At 39.8% G+C, this 16,200-nt stretch overlaps 1 protein-coding gene and 1 pseudogene across 1 annotated transcript; both read right to left on the bottom strand.

Annotated features, from left to right (window-relative positions):
• Window positions 1-237: 237 nt before the first annotated feature.
• Window positions 238-795, bottom strand: LOC116294772 (serine/threonine-protein kinase Nek11-like). Its single transcript, XM_031702430.1, has one exon. It carries the CDS (start codon window positions 793-795, stop codon window positions 238-240), a length of 558 nt encoding a protein of 185 aa, XP_031558290.1.
• A 6,490-nt stretch (window positions 796-7,285) lies between these two features.
• On the bottom strand, window positions 7,286-11,720 carry LOC148910253 (E3 ubiquitin-protein ligase Itchy homolog; annotated as a pseudogene).
• Between the last annotated feature and the right edge of the window lie 4,480 nt (window positions 11,721-16,200).

Here is a 16,200-nt window from a genome sequence, read left to right as displayed (position 1 = left end):
CTTTCCACTAACATTTCAACGACCTTCAATTAAAGTACTGAAATTGAGATGAATAGATTATTATCTTATAGAAGATTTTACACGGAATTAGTAATTGTGTTCTATATAATCTAATAAAAATTTCAATCTAGTTTTAATCTCTATCAAAATTAATAATTTTAGTTCTTTGATTGACACGAACGAGACGTCAAACTTTGAGCGTCGCACTTCAACTATAAGTGGTTATAAAATATAACATTACCATTCTAGCTTCAGCAGTTGAAGAGCAGTTGGCCTTTCGATCTTGTTGCAGTTTAGACACATTTGGATATGTGTCCGATGAGCTGGAGATAACTTATTTAAACTGTTGGGCAGCGTTTTGGCTTTCGCAATAGAAATTAATTTTTCCATGACGGAATCTTCCCCCATCCCCTCAAGAACTTCATTCCAAACATCTTCATAAGCCAAAAACTCTGGGAACGTTATTGCAAGAGACCAAATATCACTTTCTTGGGAAACATGTTCTTTCTTCAAAAAGCACTCAGGAGCCATATACAAAAGGGTTCCTTCTAACACCGACTCACCAATGGTAACACTAGCGACAGATAATGTGGCATGTTGCTTAAGTTTCCCTAGGCCAAAATCGCACAATTTCGCAATATGGTGTTTACACGAAACCAGCACACCTACTATGACATTTATCCTAAATTCTTCTGTCAAGTTTTTTTCCTCTTCTATTACCCCCTGCAGCGATTCCCCATCCACGAATTCGGTGACGAGCAGGATATCCTTACTCTTGATGGCAATCCCCAGCATAGTAACTATGTTAGGATGGTGGAGTCGGTTGTGCACTGCTGCCTCCTTTCCCCAGGGATGTTTTTACTGATGCTCCGCGCCTGACTTGCTTGACGGTAACATCGGTGCCAAGCCACGTCCCTCGAAAGACTTTCCCAAATGTCCCCATACCAACTGGCTTTTTCCAGTCTACCTGGAGATTCTCTACAGGGATTTCAATGACGCTGCTGGCTGTTTCGGTTGCAGCAGGATGTGGCCTTTTTGGTTAAGTAAAGCAAGTGTTACTTCGATTATATGCGGAAACTGACAACTGATCTGCAAGCCTCATCTTTATAAATCGATCATTTCCTCTTTTGACTCTCCCCCTGCCTCCAAAGCCTCCAAAGGACACATTCTAAGTTTCCTCAGGAATCTGGCGTGATTCGTGACTTTTGAATCACGCCAGATTACTTTGAGTCACGCCAGATCCTTTGTTCACAACTTAAGCCTCACATCGGTGCGAGTTTTGAATTTGGTCTATGGATGGGCATAAAAAAAATTTGTTAGAGAGATGCAGAATCTGTAGCGTCACAAACGATACTACAGGAAATGTCCAGCTATCGATCTGAAATTTGAAATTGAGACCGCATGGTCAATGAACGTGTCCTTGGATTCACCAAACATTTATCCGAGGTTTCTTTGTGTGAAATGTCGCTTAATATCCCTAAAAGAAAATCATGAGTTCGACATGAAAAGAAGATACAGCACAAGAGTTGTTCCCATCGAGTGGAAGGCTTCATACTACTTTTGAGATTGACAAGATCTTCGAAAAACCGGGACCTACAGATTGGCTCTATTTTAGACAAATACTGGACCTTTTTTTTTTAAAAAAAATATTAGATTTACATGAATATTTAATTACAAATTGCTCTTACATTCATTTGCAGCACTTAAATAAACCTTCAGAACCGTAAAAAGTAGTCGAGATATTGGTTGTTCACTTGTACTCTTCCGCCAACGAGAAGCTCACGTGACTGCAATATTTACATCGAAGCAGAAACAATAGAAACGTGATGTGGCACCGCTCTCCAGATCTGGAGCTAATCCCAGACTGCTTAGTAAAAACAAAATTATCGTTTGTGTGTGTGTGTTGTCGTTCTGTCACCACTCCCCTCCGGCGATAAAAAATCAACTTTGCTAATGTAATTACATAGTTTTAAAGAGCAATTTAAAATGTGAATATTATTTAATATTCTGCAATATGGCAGTGAGCCCTAGTGATTTTTCACCTGAAATCAAGGTAATAAGAAACCCAACGACATTCCACGATGGTCGGCTGCTATGGCTTTTCCTCCCACATCACTCTAAACTGAGAGTTTTAGGCGATTGACAAAAGTAGAATGCATACATCATAATGAAACTTAGCAAGAAAGTAATATGATTAATAAGCTATCGACTGATTTACGTTTCATGTCATGTGACAGCTATTGTGACGTCATATATTATGTCCAACTTTGGCACCGGCTTAAAAAATTTGGAAAGAGATGGTAGAAAACTAATTTTTTAAATGACGTAAAGCTACAGCTAATTAAAGAAATTCAAATTTCCCGCCACATTACCATATTCTCGACTTTCACATAATCCTTTGCGTCTTTAGGGGGTTACCAGAGGATAAAAACCCACTTATTTTGCTGAAGGTTGATCAGACAATGTTGAAAATACCTTGTTTGGTATCCAAAGATAAAATGAAGAAGTAAAAAACAGAAAAAGTTAGAAGCTTGAAGAAGTTTAAGGTAAATTTTAAACATTTTTTCGTAAGTCAATACATTTTCTGTAAGACCAAAACTCTTCATGATCTATACACGCAAAAATAACTTGGAATTAACTGATAATCAGTGTTGTACAGATAAAAGCAGGTATAGTATAAATTCAATTAAGAAACCTTTCAATTTGGGACAGTTTTTTGATTGGTTACCCCCCAAAAACGCAAGGCATTATGCACACCCACACTATTATCAAGTCCAGACACAGATGTCTGTTTCAGGGCTTAAAAGTCGTGACTTTGTCATATACAGCAAAAAAAGTATATACATTGTCCAAATAGACTTTAACAAGCAATTTTGGGATGACGTTATATCTAAAGTATCTATGTTTTACGAAAATATGATAATCCCTGCCTTATTGTTGCAATCGCAATCATTGGAATCACCCCAAAGATGAAGTGGTAAAAGCGATGAGTCACATGATTCCAATACCCAAGATCCTGAATACCAGCCATCTTCTATAGAAAAAAGCAGTGAGGATCTATTTCAAGATATTGCAAGGGATGATTCTATTATCCAAACTGAATTCAAAAGCTGTGAACAGTCATCTTTCATAGAAAATAATTGTGACGAGGTTAAATTTCAAGATACATGTCTTGCAAGTGATGATTCAAATATAAAATCTACGTGTTACACCACTAAGCTTGATCTTTCAGAATTGATGGTGTTTTTGAAGAGAGAAGACACAACAAAGACATTAGCAAATTTTATTGCCAGTGGATGTCGTGATCTACAAAAGTTTTCTTCAAGATAATACTTTATTCACTTCGATTAAAATTTGCACTTTGCAGCACAAAGAAAAACAATTCTATCCAACATTGGCTTCAAACCAAGTGGGATGACTCCTGACAAAATACGGAAATGTTTCAAATTCAATATGTACCTTTCAAGGTGAGATCTCAAAGAAGCAACACGTCGTGTATGTGTTGCTCCTCTTGCAGATAATCGGCTGCCATGGCAAAATGCAGGAGTTATATGTTATAAGAAGAGATAAAGGATATAATGCCATTTGGAGTAATTTCAATAAGCAATTTCACTGTATTATGCTAGCCCAAACGTGACAAAACTTCAAGTTGCACTATTTCGTGATCAAGCTGTACATTTATACATCAAGTCGTACATTTTATACATCAAGTCGTGCATTTTATACATCAAGTCGTGCATTTTATACATCAAGTCGTTTGTGATGACATTAAAACGTTTGTATTTTATGTCGAGTCATTTGTTTTATTTTGTATTTGATATCAAGTGCGATGTTTGAAATCAACAAGGCAAGAATCGTTTAGGGCTTTGCCACTCGCATTGACGAGAGAATGCAGGATGCAGTCGGGAGAAGATTGCTTTCGATCAGCCAGCAATCGGGGAATGTCAGCGGTAGTACAAGCATTATCGAATGGCGATGGCCAAATTACAAGTGCAAAACCTTCTGCTAACTCCAAACCTCGAAGAATTTTTTGCAGGTTTACTTAGACTCATTAATGGCTGTCAAAGTTGCTTTCAAGGAAACGTGGACGGTGGTTTGGCAGAGTTTCTATGCAGACGGCTCCAGGAATATCGACTTACATTGGTTTCAATGCTCGAGAGATTAAGACAACATCGTCCACTTTCAACCACAGTCTCACCCAGGATATTGAACATTTAGTTGCTCATATTAACAACAGAATGGAAAGGTTGCAAGGACTATATAGTGATTCTGAAAGAACAGGATCTCAAGATATGTTTCCAAACTTGGAAGGAACATTACTCTGTGGTACGAATTCCTCAAGTATTAACATGACTGGAAGGCCACGCTATGAAATTGCACAAGAGCAAATCGAAGGATTGCGTGCCGTAGGATTTCGTTGGGCAGATATTGCTAGAATATGTGGAGTATCATCTCTAACAATCATTCGTCGACTGCAGGAATTTTATATGCCTGTTGGTCAAGAAAATAATTTCTCTCAAATATCTGATATGGACCTCTAAAGACAGATCCGAGAAATACTTACACTGACACCTCAGTCTGGTCAACGCCTTGTTCTCGGAGCTTTGAGGTCAAGGGGGATATTGGTGCAAAGACATCGAGTTATCCAGGCTTTGCAGCGCCTTGACCCTGTGACGTCCGCTTTAAGACAATCCAGAAGAATCGTTCGCCACACCTATAGAGTCCCTGGTCCAAACTCGCTATGGTAAGTTTATTTAATATGCACTTTCATTAGGAACCACCCATCCGGGGGGTGGGGGGAGGTGCGGGCAAAATGTGGGGATTTGATAGCAAATCCCCTGGAATGGGAATTTGATCAGAAATTTTGCCATTCAGTTGATATTTCTTCTTTAGCTTTCTATTTTTTCCTTTTCACCCTTTGCCCACACTAGCCCCCCTCAGGGTTTACTTCGATACATATAGGTGCATTAAAATAATAAAACAAATTTGAATGTTGTTTTTCTGTAGTTGATTGTCATTATTTCACAAATGTTTGTCCATTGGCATTATTGATTGTTAGTCTTGGATGGATGATTGTATAAAGGCACAATTGTTTGTGCGTCTCAATGCAAATTTCACCATTGAATGTCTATTCTCCACCAATGATTGTCAAATGATGCAATTGATTTTCTTTTGGTGTGAATGATTATGCAATGGGCAAGCATGAAAGTACAAAATGTGCTATTGTTTGTCCGTTGTTGCAATTGAATGTCCATATTCATGTGTTTTATCATGTATATTTTGTAAGCAAAGAAATGATACTCTTGGGAATGGCATGTATGAGAGTTCATCAGGTCTGGCATGACTTTGCGTGTCATTACATAATGCCTTTTTCTGATTGGACAAAACCTTTTTGGGGCAAAACAAACTTACTTGACAACCTCAGTTGTTTTGCCTCCAAAAACATATTGTCCAATTGCAATAAGGCATTATGTAATGTCATGCGAAGTAACGCCAGACCTGATAAACTCTCATTTGGAGAACATAGTAACGCATGGAATAAGATCTATTTATGTTCTAACAATAGTTATCACAGAAATAATAGTTGTGACAACTATTATCAACTTATTAATTTTATTCTTCTCTTCTAGGCATATTGACGGGGACCACAAGTTGATAGAACCATATCGGTTTGTAATCCATGGAGGGATTGATGGGTTTTCCAGGCTCATTGTGTACCTGAGGGCATCAACCAACAATCAGGCTGATACAGTACTTGGTCTTTTTAGGGAACCTACTGAAAACTACAATGTTCCTTCTAGAGTGAGAAGTGACCGGGGCCTGGAAAACATTTTAGTTGGAAGATTTATGATAGAAACAAGGGGAACAAACAGAGGCAGCATAATTACAGGCACTTCAGTCCATAATCAACGCATTGAGCGCCTATGGAGAGAGGTTAATCGTGTTGTTGTGAGCAGGTTCAAAAGCATATTTTTGTTTCTAGAGAATGCAGGTTCTTTTCAACACAACAATGAGGCTCATATTTACTGTCTTCATATGGTTTACTTGCCATTATTAAATGCTGCCCTTAATGAACTCTGCCAACAGTGGAATGACCACCCAGTCACAACAGCATCACATTACAGTCCAAGACAGTTGTGGTTGCAAGGAATGCTTGAAATGAGACACTCTAGCCTGACAGCAGTGCAAAGTGTACTTGAAGGGGAAATAGTGGCTCCTGATGATTTTATTGTTGAACAGGATGATATTCATCAAGGTGAAGAAAATGCAACAGTTGTGGTACCTGAATGTCCAATACAGTTAACAGATGTAGAAGCATCAATATTGCAGCAAGCAATAGAACTAGTTCCACATGATAACAATGGCATTGGGGCTTATAATGCTGATGTATCGTCAATCAGAGAAATTTTGAATGAAGATGTTTAAACTATTGAACCCTTAAATTATCAAATGAAAATTACAGTATTTTCAAACAAAGTAACAAAATGTATTTTTATTGTCATTTCTGTAATCTAAGTGGGCTGTAAAGTCAGTGCTGATTATGCAGACTTTGGTAAATAGATCAGTGTAATGTGCTTACAAACCCAATGACATACTTCTTATTAGGCTCTTTGCAGCTCTTTGGAATGCAGCTCAATTTGGAGGGCAAGACAATAGAATTTCAAGCTCCAATGAATTGGAATCTATTGTCTTGCCCTCCAAATTGAGCTGCATTCCAAAGAGCTGCAAAGAGCCTATTAAATTCAACTAAAATTGGAACTCAACTAAACTTCAATTTTCAGTACAAAATTATTTCTTTAGGACTGCATTAATAATTAAAATTCCATGGCCAGTCACACCACTCTCCATTTTGATGATTTTTTCATGAAAAACAATCAATGATTAAAATTAAGATAAGAACTAAAAAATTTTCTTGTTCTCGCTGAAACATTACTTTAATAAACCTGATATCTTGATCATATTTAATAAACTGAAATCAATTTCAAACAACTGCCACTTGACCCATTTTTTAAACTGAGGTAAAAATACCTCTCAACATCCTTTAACTCTGACAAACTGACAAACTTTGCACTAGGCCTAACATGAAAGAATTACATAATACTGTGGTTTTAAATCAATGCCTTCAAGCAACAACAATAGGAATAGAAAAACAAAAAACAAAAATGCACAAAGTTTAGATACAATACCACAAATTAAGACTGAATGTGTAATGAGCTTTCTATTGCTCTCAGTAAACATGCTAATAAAAAATAGCATAATATAATTATTTTACTCAAGTACACAACTAACCTCTGCCATACCCTTGGCTCTGACAATTAACAGCAATGTTCATGGACCTTTCAAATGATTCATAGCTGTTGTGGTTTAATGGTAGTTTAATTGTCAAAGAACAGGACTCTGGATCAGGCAATGAAGATTCTGTAAATCTCACTTGATAACATCATTAGTAGGCAACTGAGCATTTCCACATATGAACTGCACTAGCTCCTGTAATTGTGGTGGCCGTGAAAGAAGTGATCGCTCTGTCTCTGCCATTGTGGTTTCCTGATCAGCATCTGACAAAAAGGGAAGAATTTAGTACTAAATCAAACAGAAGATGATAATAAAGCCCTAAAACATTGTTATTTCTATGGCATGGCCATTGATGAGATAAGATTGGTTTTCTCTTCATGAGGTTAAAATGAAGTTTTTGTGAAAAATATCTACTGACATCTTAATGAATGATTTATTACTAAATTTAATCCTTGCAGCCCTCTTGTGTCTTAAAAGTACAGAACAAATTAAACTATCCAGGTATTTATAGTTATTCTTTTATGCACACCTAAAGAAATAATGTATTCTTTAAACCACAAAAGTGCCTGCTCTTCTCTTGGACCTCCACATTCAATCTTCCTTTCAATGCAATTTAAGACATCCTGTCCATCAAAGATCACTTCACAGCTGAGTGGAAATACCAAAGCCAAGCAACCACTGTTTACTACGAGAAGGTCCATTAAGCATGCAGCACCTAAGCCTTCTCTAAGATGACTTATTGCTTCATTTCTTGATCTGAATACTTGATGCTGTAGAATTAGTTGGACAGCTTTGGACTTGTTTCTTGGTTGTAGAAACTCATTCCCAAATCCTGCATGATATAACAGGCCTGCTATGTCGTCACGGCTTCTTAAGGACTCTAGTTCTTCACTTGTAGAGTTATTCAACTGGAAAGGATTAATATAATGCTTTTAATAATACACAACTGATTTTTTTCTATTCTCCACACCTTTGCCCAAGCCTCTTATTTATTAAAAAAAGAGTAAGCTTTAATAAATGGCCCAGATAGAGCATTTTTATACACTGTTATAACATAACATCATACTTACCTCATTCAATGCTTCAAGAGTTCCATAATCTGGAATGTCATCAAATGGCAAATAAGAACTTGATACATCTATGTCATCTGTTACCAAGTACATTGCTATGGCTCGCGAGAGGCCAACAAAGCCACCACCTCCATGAAGGATACTCATGGCAATCAGCTTTCCCACATATCGGAAATATCCACTATTCAGGTATTCCTCACAAATAACTGGTACAAGATGATCAGGAGCCCCTTCAAAAATGGTGTATCCTCCTTGCCCAGTCTTTAATGATGACATGACTGAGTGGAAGAATTCTTTGTTAAACCTTTAGCATCAATGCCTTCTTCACCAAGAAATGTTACATCTGGTATCTTCCTAATATCTAGCTCTCCTCTCTTTAACATCTTAAACAAGTCTCTGATGATTCCAGTGTGACGGTTCACATAGAGATCTTGTCTTTGACCATAAGTATACTTCATCTTATGGTATTCTAAAGCTTCCTTGGGATCTAACCAGGATATTCTCAATGGAAAATCATCTGACTATGGTTGGTTGTCTTTAGCACTTTCTAATATCAAGATCAAAATAAAGCGTGGTGGTATTAATTTCCTTTTATCAAATATGTGCAGCATTTTTCATTAATTCTTTTCGACTTAATGAAAAACTTTTTTACTGTTTCCTTGCAGTTTACAGATCATGTGTTAATATTCATGATCATTGGATACTGGGTAAACATTCAGTGCAGATGTATGCCATGGGAAAATCATTTTGGATCTGCCCCTGATTATCATTATCTTAAATCACGATAAGTCATTTATATAGTCAATTGCTTATGAAAACTAATTCATGAAAAAAGGTTGCCATTTAAGGATTTATTGAGAGTTCGGAAGGGGTTGGTGCTAATCCCATTTTCCATCAATTTTATTCAAATCCCACAATCCCAGCCTGTTTTGCTCAATTCTCGATCCCATTTTTATTAAATTGTTTTCTTATGAATCCAAGTGTATGAAATCCCATTTTCCAGCCCCTAATAAAGGCAAATTCCTGAGCTTTATTTTTAACCCTTCAGGACCCTTTCTAACTATTACATGTTCAAGCAGTGGGTTTGGTATCCCACATGCAACAAACATTCACCAACAGTTATTTAAAAATAACTTGTGTGAAAAGTGGAAAATTACTTTTAAATTTTCATTGCATTATATATATATTTTTTAATTATTTTAAAAAATAATTTAATTATTTTAAAAAATAATTTAATTATTTTAAAAAGTAATTTAATTATTTTCATTTATATAATGTAGTTTTATCATTTTTCTGTGTAAGCGCATTGAGGCTTGCAAAATGCGCTTTATAAATATTGTAATTAAATTAAATTAAAAAGGCTTAAAAGCTTTTATTCATTGTGAAAGGCAAAAATATTATCATGATCATTGGGAAGATTATGTCACATTCAGGGAATACTATACCATACATCCATGTCTGTGAATGTATGCTTATTAGGTGATTTTATGATTATATGCAATCTTTGAATTATATAATAAATGCAAATATTTACCATTGTTACTGGCTGGGGACTGAGTTGGAGATGTAGTTGAGGTACTTGGTAACTGTTCACGATGACTGTTGGAACTGGAACTGTTATTGAAGGCAGAAGTACATGGAAATGGTTGTGTTATGATGGGCTGTCTTATATTTTCTGGGTGCAGCACTGGATTTCTCTCTTCATTTCGGTTCCAAGCAACTGGGCTAAAGATGGGAATTCTTCATCTTCATCTTCATCACTGTCACAGTCTCCACCATCATCATTCTCCTGTTCACCATCCTATTATAAATCAAAATTCCAGTGATTATTCAACTATAATAACTAACCTCAAATTTTTTGGATAACAAAGATTAGAAAATAAAAATCATTTGACATAGTCTAAGTATTACGATTTACCACACTTCGGTTAAATTTTTTTTTTTCTATTTTGTCCATCTGATCTGACTATTTAACAATTAGTCCTTGAGCCCAAATGGTCTACAAGTCATAATGAGGCTGAAGGCCAAATGGGCTATTGACTTCCACAAGGTGAGAGCTCAAATTGTTTTAGTGAAAAACCTAATAATTATTCCAAAAAAAGCAAAAAAATGTTGAAATTTGTGTAAAATGATTTATTTTTGGTTCTAAAAACTGCACTTTTCCATACTGGAGATTTATCACTAATAGACCACTAGTAGCTCAGCCAATCAATGGCTGGATCGGTACTATAAAATTCACTTTATTATGCACTTATCAATGATTTGCCCCAGGATAGGGGGGATGGGCAACCTCAGGGAATTAGACATTTTCATGTTTCCAAGTGTCAATTTCCCCACCCTTGGGCTATCATTGAAAGTCAAATTTCTGCCTCATTTCCACTAAGTTCCCACCCAGAGAACCATTTTTGGTGTCAAAATACCTACCCAGGTAATGCTTTTGTAAGTCAAATTACCATGGTGGCTGCTGTGCACTAATTGCACTTGTTTCACAGAGATTATGAAAGGCAATATACCAGATTTAGCTATCATTTGGTATATATGTATCATCACTTACAAGGTTTGACCTGGCTCTGATGTATACTGGTCCTTGTTTAACTATTCCAAGGAGTACTTGGCCTGTGAACTCGGTTTCCTTTGGCACATTTATTGGGTTTATTGCTGTTCCGATAGCTTTTACAAAATCAAACCTAAAAATTTTCAGGGAGAGTGAGAAGTTCTCTTAATAAGTAAGCTTATAAGACTTAAGCTAAATATGAGAGCAAAAATATTACAAGGACGGCATATAACCTGGCGATACCACTGTGGTAGGGCATGGATTATTGCCCCGTCTTGGACTCAGAATCTATTTAATATTTTCGCAACTGAGTGAGGTCGTACACTCGTCCGATTTTCAATATTAAATAATTAAGAAAACAATAGAACTTACCCAACTTCTTCTCCTCTTCTGTCCTTGAGTTTGGAGCTAAACGCATTTTGAAGGCACGTTCGCAGTTGGCTCTCATTTAGTGACCTTTGAAATGGTAATGAGTCCAAAATGTAGCCTTTAACATGAAGTTCTGACTTAAACTTATACTTAGGAACAGTTTTAATGCTAGGTTTCGGGAGGAGGATCACTTCTTTGAATGTTGGAACTTCAGCTCTTTGGTAGGGAGTCGTTCTTGTGCGAGATCTCCTTCTAGTAGAAGGCGCCGCCGAAAAATTTGCACGTGGCACTCGAAAACAAGAATTTAACTCGGCGTTCACTGCAGTAGCGTCGTTTTCCTGGCGGTTATTTACATCCGTATTGCTGTTTACACTACGGACAGAGCTAACAATTCTTCTAACTAATGCTTCGATATCCTCCTGTTCGTGAGACATGATGCATATGGTAGCCATCCAAGGGCGAACGCAAATGCACAAACAAGATGGCTTTTCGCGCCAATTTTGCTAGGTTCCAGACTGACATTCCCCGATTGCTGGCTGATCGAAAGCAATCTTCTCCCGACTGCATCCTGCATTCTCTCGTCAATGCGAGTGGCAAAGCCCTAAACGATTCTTGCCTTGTTGATTTCAAACATCGCACTTGATATCAAATACAAAATAAAACAAATGACTCGACATAAAATACAAACGTTTTAATGTCATCACAAACGACTTGATGTATAAAATGCACGACTTGATGTATAAAATGCACGACTTGATGTATAAAATGTACGACTTGATGTATAAATGTACAGCTTGATCACGAAATAGTGCAACTTGAAGTTTTGTCACGTTTGGGCTAGCATACTGTATTCCTGTGTTTAAACTCATCGTTAATGATGAGCTTGGCGTTAGGTGCATATTCGGTGGGATGGGCGGAGCCAGGCACAAATTAGCGGTAACCATGGTCACCCTGTCACCACCCACCGAACACCTGTCACATTGACCGCGATCAGTCAATGGAATACTTACCTCTACTTACCTGTACCAGTGGTAGGGATGGCGGGCGGGAAATTAAACTCGTGTTGTAGCGTAATAGCGTAATAGCGTAATAGCGTCGTATAGCAAGTGCTAGCGATAGATAGCGATGGCGAATAAAGGTTCGCGTGGTTGGCATTAAGCTAGCGTGATCACGTGTGTAGCGTCTTATCGAATTTCGTAATGATAGCTATGATCCATATCTCATACAGGCCACAGAGATCGACTAGAATAGATTGCGACATGCTATAAACAACTTGCTAGCTGAGTCGATCAACGATCGCGTGAGGTAATAAATGCGTTGACAGCGGAGATAGCGGTATGCGTCCGGACAACGCTACTGCGAGATGTCATTGACCTCGAGTCTAACTTAGCCTAAATTACATTTAACCACATTTAAACTCATCGTTAATGATGAGCTTGGCGTTAGGTGCATATTCGGTGGGATGGGCGGAGCCAGGCACAAATTAGCGGTAACCATGGTCACCCTGTCACCACCCAATGGATTCTCCAAGGTGCTTGGAGGAGAGGGACAGGGAACCAGGACCTCCCCACCGAAGTGCACCAAGCACCAAGCTCAGGAACTGGCAACAAACAGGAGAGAGCGCAACAACGAACAAGACACATAAGCAGCAGGTTAAACAGTTTTCTTTTAATTGTTAATCTCATCTATCATTGCTGTCGTATAGAAGTTTATGACAACTGTTGCGTTACTTTGGCTAGCGCTTCGGCAGGAGTTCTGATGTAAGACAAATAGGCGGTACTGGTCCAGCGGCCTAGTGCTTGGATGAGATGGTCGGGGACGCCATTGCGAGCAGCGACTGTAGCCGCACCGATTCGAAAGCTGTGGCTAGAGAAATTGCCTGGTATACCGGCTGCTGCAAATATGCGTTTTAGCCAGGAGGACAGCAGCTCGCGCGATAAGGATTGGCCATTTTGAAGCATGAACAGAGGACCTTGGCAATTACCTCTCTTGTGCAGATAGGCACTCATCGCTGAGACCGCACATAGTGGCCAAGTGCCTAAGCCGATGTGCACGTGACAGCCTTCTCGGAAGGGATCCGTCTTAGATGCTTTTATCCATATTCGGAGACAGGAGGGTCGGTCTAACTTGTCGAAGGCCAAATCAGAAACTTGTAAATGGATGGCAGAGTCGAACTTTGAAATAAGGGGAACTGTAAATTCGGCGGATCTCAAAAAACCGAAGTAGGCCAGTGTGCAGGCAGCCCAAAACATGATGTGGTCAAAAGTTGCCAGGTCGAGGGCATTGTGTATGTGAAGCATGAGCGAGTCGGTGATGGGCAGGCGTTGCGAGGATGCCGAACCCTGTGCGCGTTTTATTCCGCGGAAGACCTGCTGAAGCCTGTGGCAGTTCGTCAGTGGATCGGCGAAGCCCTGTTCAATGTGGAGGGATCGAATGGCAGACATAGACTTTAATGGATTTGTGCTGTATAGACTGTGACAAATGTGTGATAAAAAGGCAAAGAGTGCTTTCGTCCGTGGGGCACGTCACTGAGCCAAGCTGATTGCAAAAGTCGACGAACCTCCTTTGGGCTGACGCGTACGTACGACGTGTAGTTGGTGCGAGGCCGTTGAGTAGAAGTTCCTGGCATTGGCTGTCTAGTAGGGACCGGTTAATTGTGCGATGAGATGTGTTGGCAGTGGCGTAGCTTGTAGCTGCGCTGAAGGTGCTGCCCGTCTGAATTCCTGCCAATTAAAGCGAGACAATGCATCAGCAATCGAATTATCGATTCCGGGGATATGCTCGGATGAGAATGTAAAGCTAAACCGAGCTGCTGCGTACAGAAGGCTTCGGAGGAGCCGCATAAGAGCTGGAACTTTTGATGTTCTTTGGTTCAGGATGGCCACTACTGCTTCATTGTCTGAGCGGAAGAGCACGAGTCGTCTCGACCATTCGTGCCCCCACACATGGGCCGCTAGTACAATAGGAAAGAGTTCTTTGTACGCAATGGATTCTGTTTTATGTGTCGCACGCCACCGACCGTTGAACCACGCCTGATTGTAGAACGCCCCATAGCCTATTGCTCCCGAGGCATCACATATCACCTCTATGTCATGTACGACTGGGATGCCGGGGTAAAGCCAGAAGCTTACCCCGTTCCAGGAGTAGAGAAACTGGTACCACCATTCCAGATCGCGACGGAACTCCACGTTGAGTCGGATGGGATGCGCCGGGTTGCGAAAGCAGCGAAGCAGATCAATTAGGCGTCTGATGAAGGTGCGTCCGGGCCACACCACTTTGGCAGCGTGGTGAAGGTGGCCTATTAGCGACTCAAGCTCGCGCTTGTTGCAGTGTCGGCGCGACCGCCACCTGGTTATCAGCTGCTGCAGGTTCGAGAGTTTGTCTGCAGGCAAACGAGCAATTTGATTAATTGAATCTAATTCGATTCCTAAGACTACTAGAGTCGAAGCAGGTCCGATACATTTGTCCGGATGTAGGGGGAGGCCAAGGTCTTCGCACAACCGTACCGATGTGGTGAGATTGTGTGCGCATGCGTCCGAGCATGGGGGCCCCGCCATGACAAAATCATCTAAATAATGGACTAAGTGTGAAACTGCATAATTGTTAGCTAGAATCCATTCCACCATAGCGGCCACCGAATTGAATATAAATGGAGCTGAGCGAAGGCCAAAAGGTAGCGCAAGATCTACAAAGTATTTGTCTTTCCACCGCATGCCTAATAAATGTCTGTCGGATGGATGGATGGGGATATTACGATATGCTGATTCGACATCAAACTTAGCCATCATTGCACCGACGCCTAATTTGGACACCATTTTGACTATTTCGTCGACTGTGACGTACTGCAACGTAAATTCCTCACGGTTGATCCCATCGTTAACGCTATACCCCCTGGGCGATGATAAATCGACTATCAGCCTCCATTTACCCGGCTGCCCGCGCTTGGGAATTACTCCAAAACTGCTGATCTGCAAGTTAGGCAATGGAGGATGAACGAAGGGCCCTGCAACCCTACCCCGAAGGATTTCATTTTGAAGATAGCAATCAATCACCACTGGGTTTTGCATGGCGGATTGTTTGTTGTTTTTGGCCAATTTGAGCTTCATCGAGTGCTGAAAGCCGATGTGGAAGCCATCATGGATGCCATCTAAAACGTATGCCACCTTGACGGGGTCAGGGTGTAATTTTAACTCCCTTGCAAAGCAATCCACACGGAGAGGGGTAACCTCGGAGACAGAAGGGAGGCCACACAACGCTGAAATGAATACGCAAAGTCACACAACAGATGGTACAAAGACTTTGAATGAATTATACAATTAATGTGAACATTACAAAGCCGATTAGCCGCGAAGTAAGAGTAAATAAACATCAGCCCAGAGCGTAGATTATGGCGTGCCGATGACCTGAGCCATCAGGAGATAAGAGCTAAAATGTCACGGCGCGTCGCGCTGTCTCGTTGAGATAAACGAACTGACAGGAGACATGTTAAGTAGCGCTAAATGAAGTGACGTGACGTGTCAACATAGCAAGAACAAATATGCAAACAACGCCTCGGACCACGAACCGATAGCACGGAACAGAATACATGCCAAGAAACGGCACGCTATGGGAATTTTTTAAGACGCACAGTAGTATCAAATATAAGACTCCAGAAAGGCAATTCTGGTCACGGCAGTGTAGCATGATAACTAAGAGCTAATAAACTTGATAGGTATAACATAAACATGAGTTACCCATGACCGATAAACAAAATAATGACTAACAAAGCATGATATAAAAAACTTTTTGAAAGCTCGCGTCTTTTAGTTTTCAATTTATCTGCTGAAAGCTCGGGAGACGGAGTTCGTCGTTTTCGCTCCGTCTCAGTTTTTTCTTTGAAAAATTCCGGGCACTCTACGAGGCGGTGACGACCAG

Source organism: Actinia tenebrosa, unplaced genomic scaffold (assembly GCF_029948245.1).
Source record: "Actinia tenebrosa isolate PJP-AT-01 unplaced genomic scaffold, QUT_ActTen_1.0 PGA_scaffold17__23_contigs__length_9995812, whole genome shotgun sequence".
Classification (NCBI taxonomy): Eukaryota; Metazoa; Cnidaria; class Anthozoa; order Actiniaria; family Actiniidae; genus Actinia; species Actinia tenebrosa.
Note: the sequence above shows the minus strand (reverse complement) of the source record. Positions and strands in the feature narration are given on the sequence as shown.